This window comes from Aythya marila (assembly GCF_965140915.1).
Source record: "Aythya marila genome assembly, chromosome: 3".
Classification (NCBI taxonomy): Eukaryota; Metazoa; Chordata; class Aves; order Anseriformes; family Anatidae; genus Aythya; species Aythya marila.
Genome location: NC_139044.1, coordinates 54750510 through 54765575, shown reverse-complemented (window position 1 = coordinate 54765575; position 15066 = coordinate 54750510). Strand labels below are relative to the sequence as shown.

The 15066-nt window shown below is 39.5% G+C and overlaps 1 protein-coding gene across 5 annotated transcripts in view; it reads right to left on the bottom strand.

The window, feature by feature from the left end:
* ARID1B (AT-rich interaction domain 1B) overlaps window positions 1-15066 on the bottom strand; it is a 321991-nt gene that overhangs the window by 234563 nt on the left and 72362 nt on the right. For all 5 annotated transcript variants that reach the window (XM_082757126.1, XM_082757129.1, XM_082757128.1 and 2 more), the window contains exon 3: window positions 6370-6510. In XM_082757126.1, coding sequence (XP_082613252.1) covers window positions 6370-6510 — 141 coding nt within the window. The remainder of the gene's footprint in view (window positions 1-6369; window positions 6511-15066) is intronic.

Here is a 15066-nt window from a genome sequence, read left to right as displayed (position 1 = left end):
AACAGCATTTTTATGCTGTGTTACACCCCAAAACAGCTTGACAATGTTAATTAACATGCTGCTTATTACACTGTTAAAGGAACTTTAGCAGCTCACATGAAATCACAAAACAAAACTTCATCCTCCTGGTACCAAAATCACTTCAGCAATTTGATGCATTTTGCCACAATACAGTTTGTTCTGTTTTCATGACAGTCATACAGCTTGGACATGAAAAGCAATTAATTAGTTTCACATTTTGTTCACATTTTCAAAGACTGTTTCAAGTGGGGTAATGTTGTATCTGTCCTACCTTGCACTGACTCAGCGCTAGAAACAGATGTCCACATGGGAACATGCCCACAACACTCAGGCTGCCGACTGAGACTGGCTCAATCCGTCGCCGCCACTTCAGAAACAAACCTGAGATTTCTGGCTTTCTGTGACCCCCTGCACAGAACCAAATCAATTCCTTCCAGTTATTGCTGCGAAACAAACACCTTGTGAAAAATACTGGGAGACCTGAGCAATGCATGGACCCTCTTTCCTGCTACAACCTTGAGGGCAGCACCCCATTGCCGATCCTCCCCAAGTTGCTGGGGCACAAGGACTTGGTGCCCTGCAGACCTCAACAGAAGGCAGTCCCTGTCCTGTTGTCTTGTGCTGCTGATGGCCCACAGGACTCTGGAAATGCCTGCTGACCCCACCAGCCTGAGCTTTCTTCTGGAGAGCCACGGCAGCACCTCCCATGTGCAGCACACGATGCATTCCCCAGACCCTGCTCGGCGGGCACCGAGTGACCACAGCTGCGGAAGATGGTGCTCCCCAACACCATTACCCAGCCCCAGGGCTTTGGCCAGCTTTTAAATCATTTTAATAAAACCCGATAGTGAGGGCACCTTGTCTGTGTGCTTGTTTATGAAACATCTTATCCTTTTAAAGAAAACCAGACTAAAGACTGAGCCTGAATGACCTGTTTCTTTAAGGCTTTTTTTTTTTTTTTTTTTAATAAAAAAGTCATGGTAACCACAAAGGAATGGTTTAAAAATACATCCACACAGCCTCTTCATGCACACTTAACCAGGAAGAGCAGTGCCCCAGAAAAGCACGCACACCTGCCGCACCTCAAGGATCTGCCAGGCTCTCCTCTGCTTTTAATCTCGTGCCTGCCTGAGAGCACAGGGATCAGCGTAATCCTGCTCTATCCTGCAAGTTTGCGAGCAGAAAGCTTCCAGGAATACTTCAAGCTCAAGATGACTTCAGGGTAACAGTAACAGGTGTAGAATAAAATCACCATTTTTGTTTAAACTAGAGTGAGACCATAATTATTTTTCAGATCTACTTTATCTGTCAAAAGAGTGATGTGGTCCCAGCTCGTAAAATTACACATTAAATCTCAAAGGCACGATCCTCTCTTGATATGTACGAACACATGCTACATAAAACAAGAAAATATATAAACATGGCTGTTTAAAAGCCATTTGGAAAGCATAATAACCCAAAATATACATCACACTATCTTAACAAAATAATGTTTAATGATGACAGTTTAAGTTTGCAATTACATGACATTCTTGAGCAAAATATCACTTCTAGTTATGGCAAAAGATTTAAAACTGCAAAAACAACTGAAGCATTTATTCATTTATATGCCATTTCAAGATGAAAAACCCTGCCAAGGGCAACACTCTAGTAGTATAACACATATCTTTGTCTTTTTTCTTTTAAGGAGCAGTAAAGGTAAAAGAAAAAAAAATTAAAACAAGGAGATATCTACATCTACTGGCAATATCTAATGATCAATGAATCCACTGCTACTGCAATAAATTTGCTTAAAACAAAGCTCTTCCTTTAATGGTTTTCATTTTTATTTTATTTTTTTTTTTAACACAGCAGGCTCCTGATTCAAAGAGGGGATGACTGATGCTGGCTTACAATATGGCTCTGTAGTAAACTATGCCAGTATTACTATCAAATCACCCCTCACAAAACTCCCTTCCTACCCACCAAGCAATCAATTTAACAAAGATCTAAAACAGCTTACAGTTTAAACATTCAAATAAATTCCGCTTTCCTTCTCCTCCTCTATGCTTATTTGAAGAATGGGAAATCACAAGTCACTGGAACAGACCCAGACATCATTTTATCCATTTACTTTTATTGACAAGATTGCATATTGAATTCAAGTGAGTCAAGGAAAAGGAGCAATGGTTTCACACGTCCATGATACGTGAGAAATGAAGACGAGCACCAATTCCAAGGCACAATGCTAGGAGTTACACCTGACTGCAGAAACTCACTCACAGAGCAAAAATAAAACATTATCTGTATGAAATCTCGTATCGAGTTTTGTTCACATAATAAAATACTCGATAAATCACACTGCAGGACTTTATATAAAAGGAAACTATTGGCACAACAAAGCCCATCATCTACCCAAAATAAATCCTACTTTCAGTTTGATAAACTCCAAAACAAATACACTGGAAAAAGTAGGGAAAAGAAGGTATTTACTCAGCAGACCCCTTTTTCCAATCTGGCATCTCTTTTTTATCTGGAAGTAAAACCCATTCTATTACACTCACTTCACAAACAATGCAATCATGTAGATGGATTATTTACCCTAAAAACAACAGGAAACTTCACCTCACAGCTGCTCCCGTTACAAGCGAGTTCAGCTTCCAGTCCATCAGGCACAGAATAGGATCCATGGATGCCCACATAAACCACATCAGAAAAACTGATCAAATTGCATCGGACAAACTTACTTATATTTGGGAATCCTTTAATATCAACTAAGACTTTAGAAAATACAATTCTGAAACTTTAAAAATCAGCTCAGTCAATCTATGTCAATGTATATAAGAACCCTTGAGGAATATGTCCAACTTAATTTTTTATTTTTTATTTTTTTACAGCAAAAGACAATGAGAAAGATTTTCTCTTCCTTATTTTTTACTCCTCCCTCAGTACCTTCAGCAGCAGATTAATGTTTTGTTTCTCCCTGACAACAACGTGCACTGAAAAAAAAATCTTGTTTACCTATTACTAATTGGGAGAGTTTGTGCCACCCAAACCTCAATCATTCACAGTAATTGCATTTTCTATTCAAAATTAATACTTTTCTCTTTTTTTAATTCAAACTGATTTCCCTTGTCTAGAGGGCAGGTAACTACAGTCAGCATTTTCCAACACTGGGAAAGAAAAAAACATCTCTTGTTAAAGCTAATGAGCATTTGGCCATCGTTCAAGGTATAGGATCATGAATCAAGCAAACATTCATGTTCTTGAAATGCAGTTTTCTGTTGTTTCAGTGCAATAAAAGGAATATCCTAATTTGAGAATCAACTGAATGAACGCCTTCCATGTTACTAGCCCACACACCAATGACAGGTTGTTCCCATCTCTGAAGTCTCAGACCACTGTTTGCTACTCTGAGCATTGCTGTCTTTCCTATTTATACCTCCCTTACTGACCTGACTTCACCTGTTGCCACATTTACTATTTAGTCTGTAAACATTTGGGGGGCAGAGACAACCTATTTGTTATGTACTTGTAGACCACTCAGAGTAATAATGCACTGATCCATGGCTGGGGCTCCCATGAGATAATTCAATATTATTAGAGTGATCTTCTCTTGGTTCACAATCCATCCATGCTCTCCAGGAAAAATACTTTTAAGTCTACAGCTTTCATATGATTCAGGCTAGCCAGCATGCAGCAAAAACATCTTCAGAGGCCAGCTTCTCTTCTTGAGGCTAATATGCTGAAACTATTGACTTCCACATTCCTCAAAGTTGTGACAATTCAATAGTACGACACAGTAATACAAATTCTGAGTGCAAAACCCAACAAAATCAATATAAAAAAGACAATGAAATGGTTAATGGAATACAGAAGACATGGATGAAGTTCATTTTCAGGATGAAAAGAGCAAAACTAAGGATGGCAGAACCAGTCGCTATAATTAAGATTGTCCCACATTTTCTAATTGACTGAATCAAATAAACAGGAAATAGTATTTTAATAGAGCGGGGGAGAAAAAATACACTAACTAGTTAAATAGGTATTATATGACCTCATAGCTTATTTTTATGTTATATTTAAAATATGTAAAGCTAATATTAAATCGGAGTCCCTTAGGTTTTGGAGAGACCTTCAGAGAGAGGTCAGGTAGTCAAGCCTCTGGTTCCAAGCTAGTCTAACGAGCAAGCACAAGAACTAGTCTAGCTAGCAAGAACAAGGTGCTTGGGGATCTTGTGCAGTCAAATTTTGAGCATCTCCAAGGATAGAGATTCCAGTCTCTTTGGCTCAATATTTTAATTGTATTGTTTTTTTTTTTTTATTTTACAGAGTTAAAATCTCCCGTTCCTCAGCCTGTGTCCATTTCATCTTGTCCTTCCACTGTGCAGCTCTGAGATGAGCTTGGCTGTGCTTTCCAGTATATCCTCCCATTAGGAAGTTGTAAACAGCAGTAAGATCTTCCCTGAGCTTTCTCAGGATCCTCAAAGTACAGTTTGTCTACAGCAAGGCTGCTATCTTCTACCTGTGTATCTCCCTTTCTTCCTCTTTATCTCAGTTCTCTGAAGGCCATAACATATGGGAGGCTTTACTCTCACTTTGCCTTTACCCTCTTTCTATGATACCCTTCACTTCACTGCACAAGCCTTCACTTTACTGCCTATAATAGCAAAAAAATCATATAATTGGAATGCTTATTGGCTCAGCTCTGGAAAACAATGGGGCCCTTCCCAAACATGGGGCAGCTTCTAGATCCTTCTCACAGAAACCACCCCTATGGCCCCCTGCTACCAAAACCTTGCCACGTAAACCCACTACAACATATAAATCAGTATCTTGCTATTTTGTAAGTTCTGTATAGTCAGCAAGTTTTGTATGCTTTTAAACTAAAATACTCAATCCATTCAACTGACAATATTTAAAATATGATATTTAAAATATGATGAGGTGTCCAAGGCAGCAAAAAACATATCAGTTTCACAAACTGTGATGTGTAAACAGTGATTCTTCTCACTCACTGGCTGTATTACTAGGACTTTATCAGCTAAGACTTTACCAAGACACTCATGAACAGTATTTTCAAGTTATAAAGAATTTAAGTATTCAATGCTGAAGTAAAAAGGAATAAAATTAAATTTAAAGACAACTGCAATATTTAAAGTGAGTTACGTATAATCCAAAAGATGGAAAGGTATGACATTTAAAGGATATCACAGACACAATTAAGAATTCTATTTCATAAACGATCCAGCATTTTAATGAAAAAAAGTTAATTCTCAATGGAATTTTAAAATGTAGATGAAGAAAAATTAACATGTAATTACACAGTGAAATTATCATAGCTTTATTTTAAAATCAAAGGAGGGGAACTTCCTGTATCATTCCTACCTCATGGCATCTTTTGTTAAGTTTATTTTGTACACTATTTTTATTTCAAGCTGAGATTTCTTCTTTGCACCAGCATTATCACAAAATGTTAATCAGCCATGCCTGACAGAATTCCCCAGTGATCCGCAGCAAGTGCTGATGCTTTCACTAATACCCAGTCTTGAGCAACTTACTTTTGTTAGATTTCCCAGGATGGTGAGCATGCTTTAGCTTCATCCTTCCATTTCCAGATCAGCTCTCCATGATTAACAGAGCTGAGGCTGCAGACAGACCTTAGCCTACACGTTACAGTTGTATCAGCCATGGACATCCATTTTGTTCGGTATCTACAATCTGAGTGTTTCTCAGGCTCCAGGAAGCAGACCCATATACTACCAGTTCTGATCTTAGTTAAAAATAGAATCATTTAAAATGAATTTTAACAGCTAACACAGAAAGCATAATTCAAGAATGGCAGTGGTACTGAATTATGCAGATTTACTACCTGGATGGGCAAACTGAAAACATTCAAATTAATAGCTGTGATATCAATTATAAAAATAGCTCCTAAGCAGCTCCCCTGGCAAAGCAGCTGCAAAATGCCTTGAACTCATCTATCCTCAAAAATGAAACAACACAAAGAACAAAACAGTGACCATATTAGAGCTCTCAGCATCTGCCTTGTGAGGGGAAAACGTGAAAAACAAGGAAAACCTTCAGCCTCCACTGACATCTGATCAAGCAACTTGGTTGTTTTTAAATGCAGAATGAATAGTTGCTGGGGTATAAATGCTGGCCTTATTAAAGAAAAAACTGATACAGAATAAATCCTGAAAGTGTGCGTGCATGTATTAGTATGTATATGCCCAAAGACCTCTCAGAAGGATGTTGTCTGACTCCGCATGAGTTTGATTTTGTTTATACCAGTGTTATCTGGAAAAGAGGTCAGGCGGGTTTTGTTTGCCTTGCAGAAAGCATTTTGCACTCCGGGACGGCGCTTACCTGCTGGGCCTGGTACCTCTGCTGGGCCTGCGACAGATACTGCGCCTGGGGCGGCAGGTGCTGCGGCTGCTGGTTGTAGTACGGTTGCTGGCCCTGCTGGCAGTAGCCGCTCACGCCTTGCTGACCATACTGGGGCGGTATCTGTTGGAAGAGCCAAGCAGAGCAAATACATGAGTCGAGATACAGGAGACATGAAGCCGACCGAGCTCAGTTACAGCTGTACTTTAACCAGGCTAGGTGTGATATCCTCAGCTGCAGCCCCGACCCACCCATCCCTGCTCTTGTACCTGAGAGTTATTGCAAGCCCTTAGATCCTCTCACCTGAGCAAGAGGAGCAAGCCGGAGTGCTCTCTATACAGGTTCCCTTTTCAGGAAGGATTTCTAAGGAAAACGGTATCCTTCTGAACATCACCATCCCAAAATGTCCAGTCTTAAAATACAGAGGCAGTCATTTTAAAGTTTGCACTCCATAGGCACACCGCTGAGCCAAATCTACAGAGGAATCATTTTGGTACATTGACCCAAAAGCAGCGCTGGATAGCACAACTCTAAAATAGACATTGACGGAAATGCCATTTTTCTGGAGCAATAAAATACTGGCTTTTGGTGATTATTTTTTTTTGCACAAAACCCTCACATTTTTAGCTTTTGTGCATACATGTGTTTAATTTTGTGTGTGTGTGTGTGTGTGTAAAGGTTGAAGTTTGGTAGGTTTTTGTCTTTCCTCTCTCTTTCCATCTCTTTCTCCTGCCCCCGCAAAGGTAAATCTTAAGAAAAAAAAAAAAAAAGAGCATAACGCAAATAAAATAAATAACAAAATAAACTGTTAAAAACTCCTGTTAACAGACAAATCAGCACATGTATCATACACTAAGAAATCTTCCCTGCACACTTAGAATTTAAATTATAACCATGATCAAGCTCATTACAATTTATCAGATCAAGTTTTCTGTTACAGTTTAGGCATTAAGCCTTGTATCAATAGACATTGACATTTTCATGAGATATTTAAAAAAAACAACAGACTTTCAGTAAGCTCCTGAAATTGTATCTGTATTATCTGCCCCTATTCTAGATACTTGTTTTCTCCCCCAACATTGGTATTTATAGCGTTTCAGGTGAACGACATGCAATGTAGGATTTCCCCCCCATGGGCAATAGATCTCCCATTGGTCCTGCACATCTCTGCCCTAAGCAAGTGTCTTGGATATCTGAGTGCATCTGAGAGGCTTTGATCTCGAACTTGTTCTCACCAAGACTCTGATACTCTGATAAATCTGTTTACTCAACATACAAACACATACCTGTTTTACCTAAAGTTAGCTTATGGTATTCACTCAACAATACAGTAATATTTACAAGGCAATAATCACAATATAAAGTTAAATTTCAACATATGTTTAGGTGTTTGGGGTTTTTCTTTTTTTGTTGCTGTTGTTTTGTTTTTAAACCATCACACCTTGATCTGTTACTACTACTTCTGCCAGGAGCTGGTAGTCCTAGTTCTTGCGAACTCCTCATGTCAACGCTTCCTCTCCTTGCTTGCACATCAGTTTCTCAATTTCCTCCATCACTGGCATTTTTGTATGACCACACGTACTGTTTTTGACAAACACCCTCTTCCTCTGCTGATGTATAAGGAGCCAGTCAGAATGCAAACTGAAAAGAGTTTCACCAAGCAAACAGACAGCTGGAGTCTGGGACCTGACAGAGGACCATAAGGTGATTTCCTTGTCAGCTGCAAAGGCCACAGAGCCTGGACTGGTTCCTAGGAAATGCTGAGGAGAAACCTGTGCTGCAGTCCATCTGGGCCCAAGTAGCATTGGGAAGAAAAGGAAAGAGATGCTGACAGCTAAATATGGGCTACTGGGAAGAGGGTGAAAGAATCTCGATGCCTGGTTGACATGATGATGGCAAAGCAGTAAGTCAAGAAAGCAGAAGGAACTGGAGCACTTCTGGAATAAAGATACTTGTATAGGAGTACAGAGCTCACCTCAACGTAGGATTCAGACTGCTGATACCTAAGAATCAAGAAAGCGGACTTCTAAGCTGAAGAGAAGGGTTTAGAAACACACGGTTCAAAAGCCTGACACTGGTATTGCAAATGACAACATGGAGGTACTGGGTTATCAAGTAAAGCTGGTCAGAAGAATCAAAGAATGAAGACAGGCACACAGACAGACAGATTGCAGACTAAACAGGGTAACAAGTAGTAAACCCAACATTGCCTTCTACACAAGAGTGAGAGTAGAAGAGAAACTGGATGACGGGGGCATCAAGCCACAAACAGAAGCACTAACCGTAGTCCCATGAGAAAGCTGGTTAATGGAGGCGATTCGCAGGACACTATTCTGCATCATGTCAGGACACAAATACATAGGGAAGACAGCTGGTGAGATCGTAGTAGTATATATTACAGAGTTTAGAGATAAATTAAAACAGAACTCCCCCTCACAGAGCAGTAGAATTCCAAAAACCTGGAGTTTGTTCCGAAAACCAAGAGTGAGTGCTGGGGCCACCAGGGTTGGCCAGACTGTGGTGACACTGACAGCAGCACACCACGAGAGATCAGCGAAGGCAGGGCATCAAGTGGCAGTGGGAGACTGCAACTGCTTGCATGTAGACTGAGCAAGTGGAACCCAACTCAGGAAGCTCCAACAGCCAGCTGGGATAAATAAAACCTGAGTGGCAGCATCAAAGCTGGTTAACAACCACCACGTGGAAAGCGCAGAACTGATATTCGCCACCTCTTAAGAAAGACTTGAGAAGAGCAAAGGGACATCAGCATGGCTCATAGCAGGTTTCCAGAAGCAAAAAGGCATCCTTCAATAAGCCAACACACCAAGTCCAAATGCAGAAAACAAAAAAGAATGTAAACTCTGGCACTTCACATGTAATAAGGCAGGCCAGAAGGAACTGGAGAAACAGCTAGGAAAGCGAATCAAGTGAGTAATGAATCATTTCTTCAAACACATCAGGAGCAGGAGGTCTGCCAGAAAGTCTGAAGTGCCAAGTAATGATCAAGGTATCAAAGGAGATTCAGAGAAAATGAGGACATCACAGAGAAGCTTAATGATTTTTTTTTTCTTCACTAGTGTGCACTGTGGAAAAATCTTGGGAGGTTCCCATGCTGGAGTCCTTTTTTGTGAGGGACTCAAAGAATGTGCCTGAATATGATGGAGCTATTCATGGAACAAACTGACAAATGAACAGTATGAAATGCTCATGACGATACATCCCAGAGGTCTAAATGAATTCAAGAATGAAATAGCTGAATTATGAATGATGGTATGTAACCTCTAACTCAGAGCTGCATTGGTATGCGAGAACTCAAATATTTTATTTATTTTTTTTTTTTAAAGAGAGATTTGAGGAATTTAAGACTGTAAAGGATTGATGGCTGTACAGGATAAATGAGTACAAGCAAGAATGAAGATGAGAATTACGAAACATCAACATAGCTTTTGCAAGGGAAAAATCCCTCCTGACTTCTTCAATTTATTAGGAAGGGTCAAACACAAAGGTTCCGAGAAATGCTACAGGAATCAAAGGTATAGCACAGTGTCCATGCAAGGAGCAGAGCAAGCTAGAGCCCTTCAAGTCTGAAAAAGACACTGAGAAATGAGAATATGATAGAAAGCTAACAACCACCCTGCCCAACACAACAAGCAGAAGGCATTAAATGAAGCTGGTAGAAGTAAACCTCACAGGCAGGGTCTCCAGTCAGAGGTAGCAGGCGTCTGAAACTCCTTGCCAGAGAGTGTTTTGAAAACTGAAAGTTCACGTGGGCTCAAGCAGAGACCGGACAATTTCAGAGAAGATACATCCTCTGAGGGTTACCAAATATACAGAGCCACATCTGGCTCAGAAAGTCTCTGAGCTGAAAACAGCTGGAGGCTTGAAGAGCACTGGGGGAAGTATCACATGCTTGCTTTGCTCTGACTCTTCTCTAGGCATCCAATTAGAGCTGCTGCTGGAGATGGGATACGGGGCTACATGAAACCTTCATCTGACCCAGCGTGGCCATCCCTGTGTTCTGATTGTCTCTTTGCAATACTTCTTTGTCTCCCTTGAGAAGGCAAGGGAGCTTTGGCCTGCAAGATACCTCGGTACCAAATTAAGTAACCCGAAGAGGCAATAACACCTTTATTGCCAGAAGCTGGGAGATTGCTCCAAGCCCTTAAAAGCTATCCCTGCTTCCAGACAGTGGTGTGAAAGAGGGTACTGGGCTCTTCTGACCTTATGTATCAGTTATTTACATCAAAATTTTCCTCCATGTTCTCCCAGCCCAAGCTGTTTCAAGGGGAATAAAAGAAAAAAGCACAAACAAGACCTCCTCACGTGCCCCCCCCCCCAAAAAAAAAAAAATAATCCTGACAGTACATGTACTTTTAGATGTCGTACATACAGTGCAGCGACCCATCACAGCTGCCTTAGTAGAAGGCTCAGTATAATTTCTGTGGCTATTTAAATAAATAACAAACAACAACATGCAAATTAATCCTCCTGCTTTACTGATGTGGATCACAAGATACCGCTTATGGACAAATGTTTATTAAACAGCATATAAAAAAAGCTTAATTAAAATCTCCCCAGAACAAAACAAATCTGAAGCCAATTACTTACAATGCCTGGAGTGAATGACCCAAGCATCATCTCTCTTCTTAAGGTAATTGTTCCCTCCCTTTCTCCCTTCCACCCACGCTCCTTGTGGCCTACACAACACAGGTGATCAGCCTTTGGGAAACTTCAGCATGCCTGTGGTAACACATACGTTCTTGGGACATTACAGCAAGAACAGATCCCAGTTTCAATCTATTTCTAGGCAAGCACAGAAACTGTAATAATTGCTTCGCCTCCTATCTGACTTGCACAGTACCAGCAGCATTATTTGGGGAGAAGTATGACTGACCATCAGTGATTAAGCCACTCTGACTGCAAAGAAAGAAAAGGAGGAGAATAAAAGAGGAACAAAATTGGCAGCCAGAATGAAGAGGTGGGAGAAATCCAATTAAACCCATAACTTAGCCCATTATCTTTAATTCTTGCTTGAACAAGGGGTCTTGTGGCAGACATTCTTTGTCCAGGTAATACCTTGATAGTAATGGAAGTTTTAAGCAATTTTTTGCATGCATAATCCATAACTGATGTCAAAGGTGAAGGATGATTAGACAGCATTACAGTCATTATAATAATTTAAAAAAATTAAAATGTACCTGTGCTATCACACTAATTCTGTTGCACTAATAATAACAGCAATACACAGCTACTACACTCTTTAATCATCCTAATGGGTAGATCCAGTCAATAATGGAAGAAACTTTACATGTCCCCTAACACAAAAAGCTCTGCCAAGACACCTGGGGACCTACCTGAACATCTCAGTCACCAAGAGATGCTCACAGCAAGGAAAGGGTCCTGGCAACACTGGCTGGCCATTGCTTCTGCATGCAGTCTATTCGGTGCCCAAAAATGTGGACAGACCCTGCATAACTTCACTAGCAGGCAACAGCACAGTTCAGAAGTTTGAACCATACTGTCATAATATAAAAATCCCCAAAAGTGGTGTGTTTGGCCTGATTAGCATTAAGCCACATTTCCAGAAAGATAACTCCAATGGCAGGGCTGACAGTCAGAGGGAAGGGTGACACTACTTGATGCAATGACCTACTTTGCTGAGAAACAGGGAAATAGATCCAAACATTGTGAAATAAGTACTGTTTTCAGAAAAGTAATCATCAGTAACATTCCACTTTCCTAGCAACTATAACACTGTAATTACGTAGAAATTAAAATACAAAATGTATAGCGATTGGAATTCCCCGCAGGGAAAAAAACACCTGGTAATTCACTCGAGGAGTTAAAACAGTACATTCTTGCAGTCAGCAAATGCTACATCCAAATTTAATCCTAGTTATTTTAATTTTACAGGGGTGACTTCAGTATTAACTGTAAAGAAAGTTGTCACTCAGTTCCCATCAAACCTTCAGAAAATCACCAGTTTTATGTGAAATATTTACTCCTTCAATCTTACACTTCCAAAGCCAGATTTCCACCAAAACAAAAGTATTTTCCCCACACATTCAAATCATGCATTTCTCCATACATTTGATTAGAAAATTTTATGGGCAAGTTATCACTCTCTTTCACTTAAAAAAAAAAAAATCAGCTTGTATCTAGAACCTTCAAGTTCAGGTAAGCACGTGTCTTCAGCAGTATGTTTAACTGCAGTACAGTAAGAGAAAGCGTAGCATGCTTGCAGCACAAGAAAATCCTTCAGCATACATTCAGTGGCAATAGAGACTGTTATAGTGATTTCAGAAAGGGGACCATGGTATAATAACTATGTCGAACCCCAGTGTGCTTGCGCACATATAGTCCTAACGAAGGCTACAAATCCTTCTCACAAATGGCAAAAAAAATCTGAAAGGAAATCGAGTAAAAGCTCTGTGTTAATGCCAAGACTATTAATCAGAAGTAAATCAGAAATCCCAGTGCTAAGGCATCTTATTCATACATTCTATAAATTCTATTACTACTTATCGCTTACATCTTTGACCTTTTGAGAATACACTGGTCACAACGTTCTCTTATGTTACTGTCTTTCCTAGACTGCTTGCCTTTACAGTGAAGTGTGAACTTCAAAATCTTATTAAGAGCCTTTAAAATATTAACATTGGGCTTAATGTTGGCCTACCCTGACCCAGGGCCACAAAGCAAAGGGGTAGGAGGCATGTTTCTATGCCGCAGCACAACAGTCCTGATTCCAGAACGTGCACGGGAGCAGATTTTGCAGAGTCATTAAATGTACGTCTATGTTGAAGACTGCAGTGCAGCACACCGATCTGCAAACTAGCTCAGTTACTGGAAGAAGCCTACACCAAAAGCCATGCTAGGCTAATTTGCCTTGCTCTGTAGAAGGGTGAACTAGGTCACACGTAGATCCACGCTCTTGTAGACAGGATGCTTCTTGTACACAAGCCAGTTCATTTAAAAAGGTAGCTCAAGTATCTTCACAATACGCTGCAGTCTGCAATGCAGTCATCGCCTGTACTACTGTAATGTGCAGGACAGAAAGGACAGGACTTCAAACACGTGTCTACAGACCCCTTTTCCTCAAAGGGTGCGCAACGGCATGATTACACTACCTGTCAGAGCAATGTATATGGCATCAAATACGTACCTGTCACGAGGTGCTCTCTATATACTGCCTTTTACTGTAGCTTAAATCAAAGCAACACGAGCTAACCCATTATTAGTACAGGCAATTTTCCTCTCTTTCAAAAAAAGAGAAACTATAAAAAAATAGAATGTAAAAAACTACTAAGATTACATGATTAAAAAACTCTCCAGTCAGAAAATATAGATGTTAAGGTTCCAAAAGTAACATTAACTGAGCCATGTTGCACATATATAGCACCTTCTATTTCTGATTTATGTTGTCAAAGGCATTTCATAAAATATAGAGGATGTGAAATGTGGCTCAGTTAATGTGGCTGCTAGAATCTTATCATTTATGTTTTCTGACTTCTTAGCTATGCAGCCTTCACATCTTATTAACATAGTTTTTTGCATAGACTGTAGTATGGAATAGTACTTATGTTTTATGTATTGACATATTTTTGATGTACTGAGATTTTGAATAAGTTTGCTATTCTTCATGATAAGAGCCAAATAAATAAAGACTACCACCACAAAATAGTCAATCATTTATAAGGAAAAGCAATATCTCTCCTTCCAAAAAAGAACACTTTGATTCCCTTGTCAGAAATTGATGAAAACTACCTCTGCTGTAAATGCTAAATCTATGCCAATATCACAACCACCTCCTACTCCCACCTTCCCCTAAAAGCAGCAAACAAACAAAAATAAAAAAAAATTTGCATGTTTTAGATGAGCTAAAATTAGTTTCAAGGGAGAGGTAAACAGCTGAGTCTAAAACAATAGGAAGAAATTTTTCCCACACAAGAGCCTGATATTGCTGATTTGTACATTGCATTACAGTTTGTACTAACGCAACATTCGGTCCTTTTTGTAAAGGAAGGGATGAAAATAAGATAATTTCTAATAACAGAATTCCATACTGTCATATTCATCCCCTCAGACCAATACTATGAAGAATATTGAAACTTTGCAGTTTTTTTTCAGAAGAGCTATTTTGATATATTGTATTAAAAATAGAGAGAAATCATAGTGCCTATATATACACACACACTTAAATGAGTCACATATCTATTCTTATCCTCTGCCTTCCTCTTTTTCCTTTTTTTTTTAAACAATCAAAACAATTAAAAGGGATCATGTTATCTGCTTAAGTACTTGATTTTCATTTTTCCAACCAATATAAAAAAAGCACATCACAACTGCCACAAACAATGCCAGCTCTTCCTGATTCCTATGGTGTCCCCAATGGTTGGTGCTTCATTAAAAAGCATACAAGATGTCTCACCACTCACAGCATTAATAACATGAAACCTACCTATGAAACAACAGCCATTAACCAAAGAAAAATGCAAAAGATTGCATTTAACCTGACTTTTAATCATTTAAAAATAATTTATTACAGAGAACTTATTGTGCATCTACAAATAGACTATACAACAATCTTAGGTCCCCAAATCTTTTATCTACCATTTATTCTCCAGGAAACAGAGTGGCAACAGTTCTGACCTCTATTTCTCATATGATGGTTAAAGA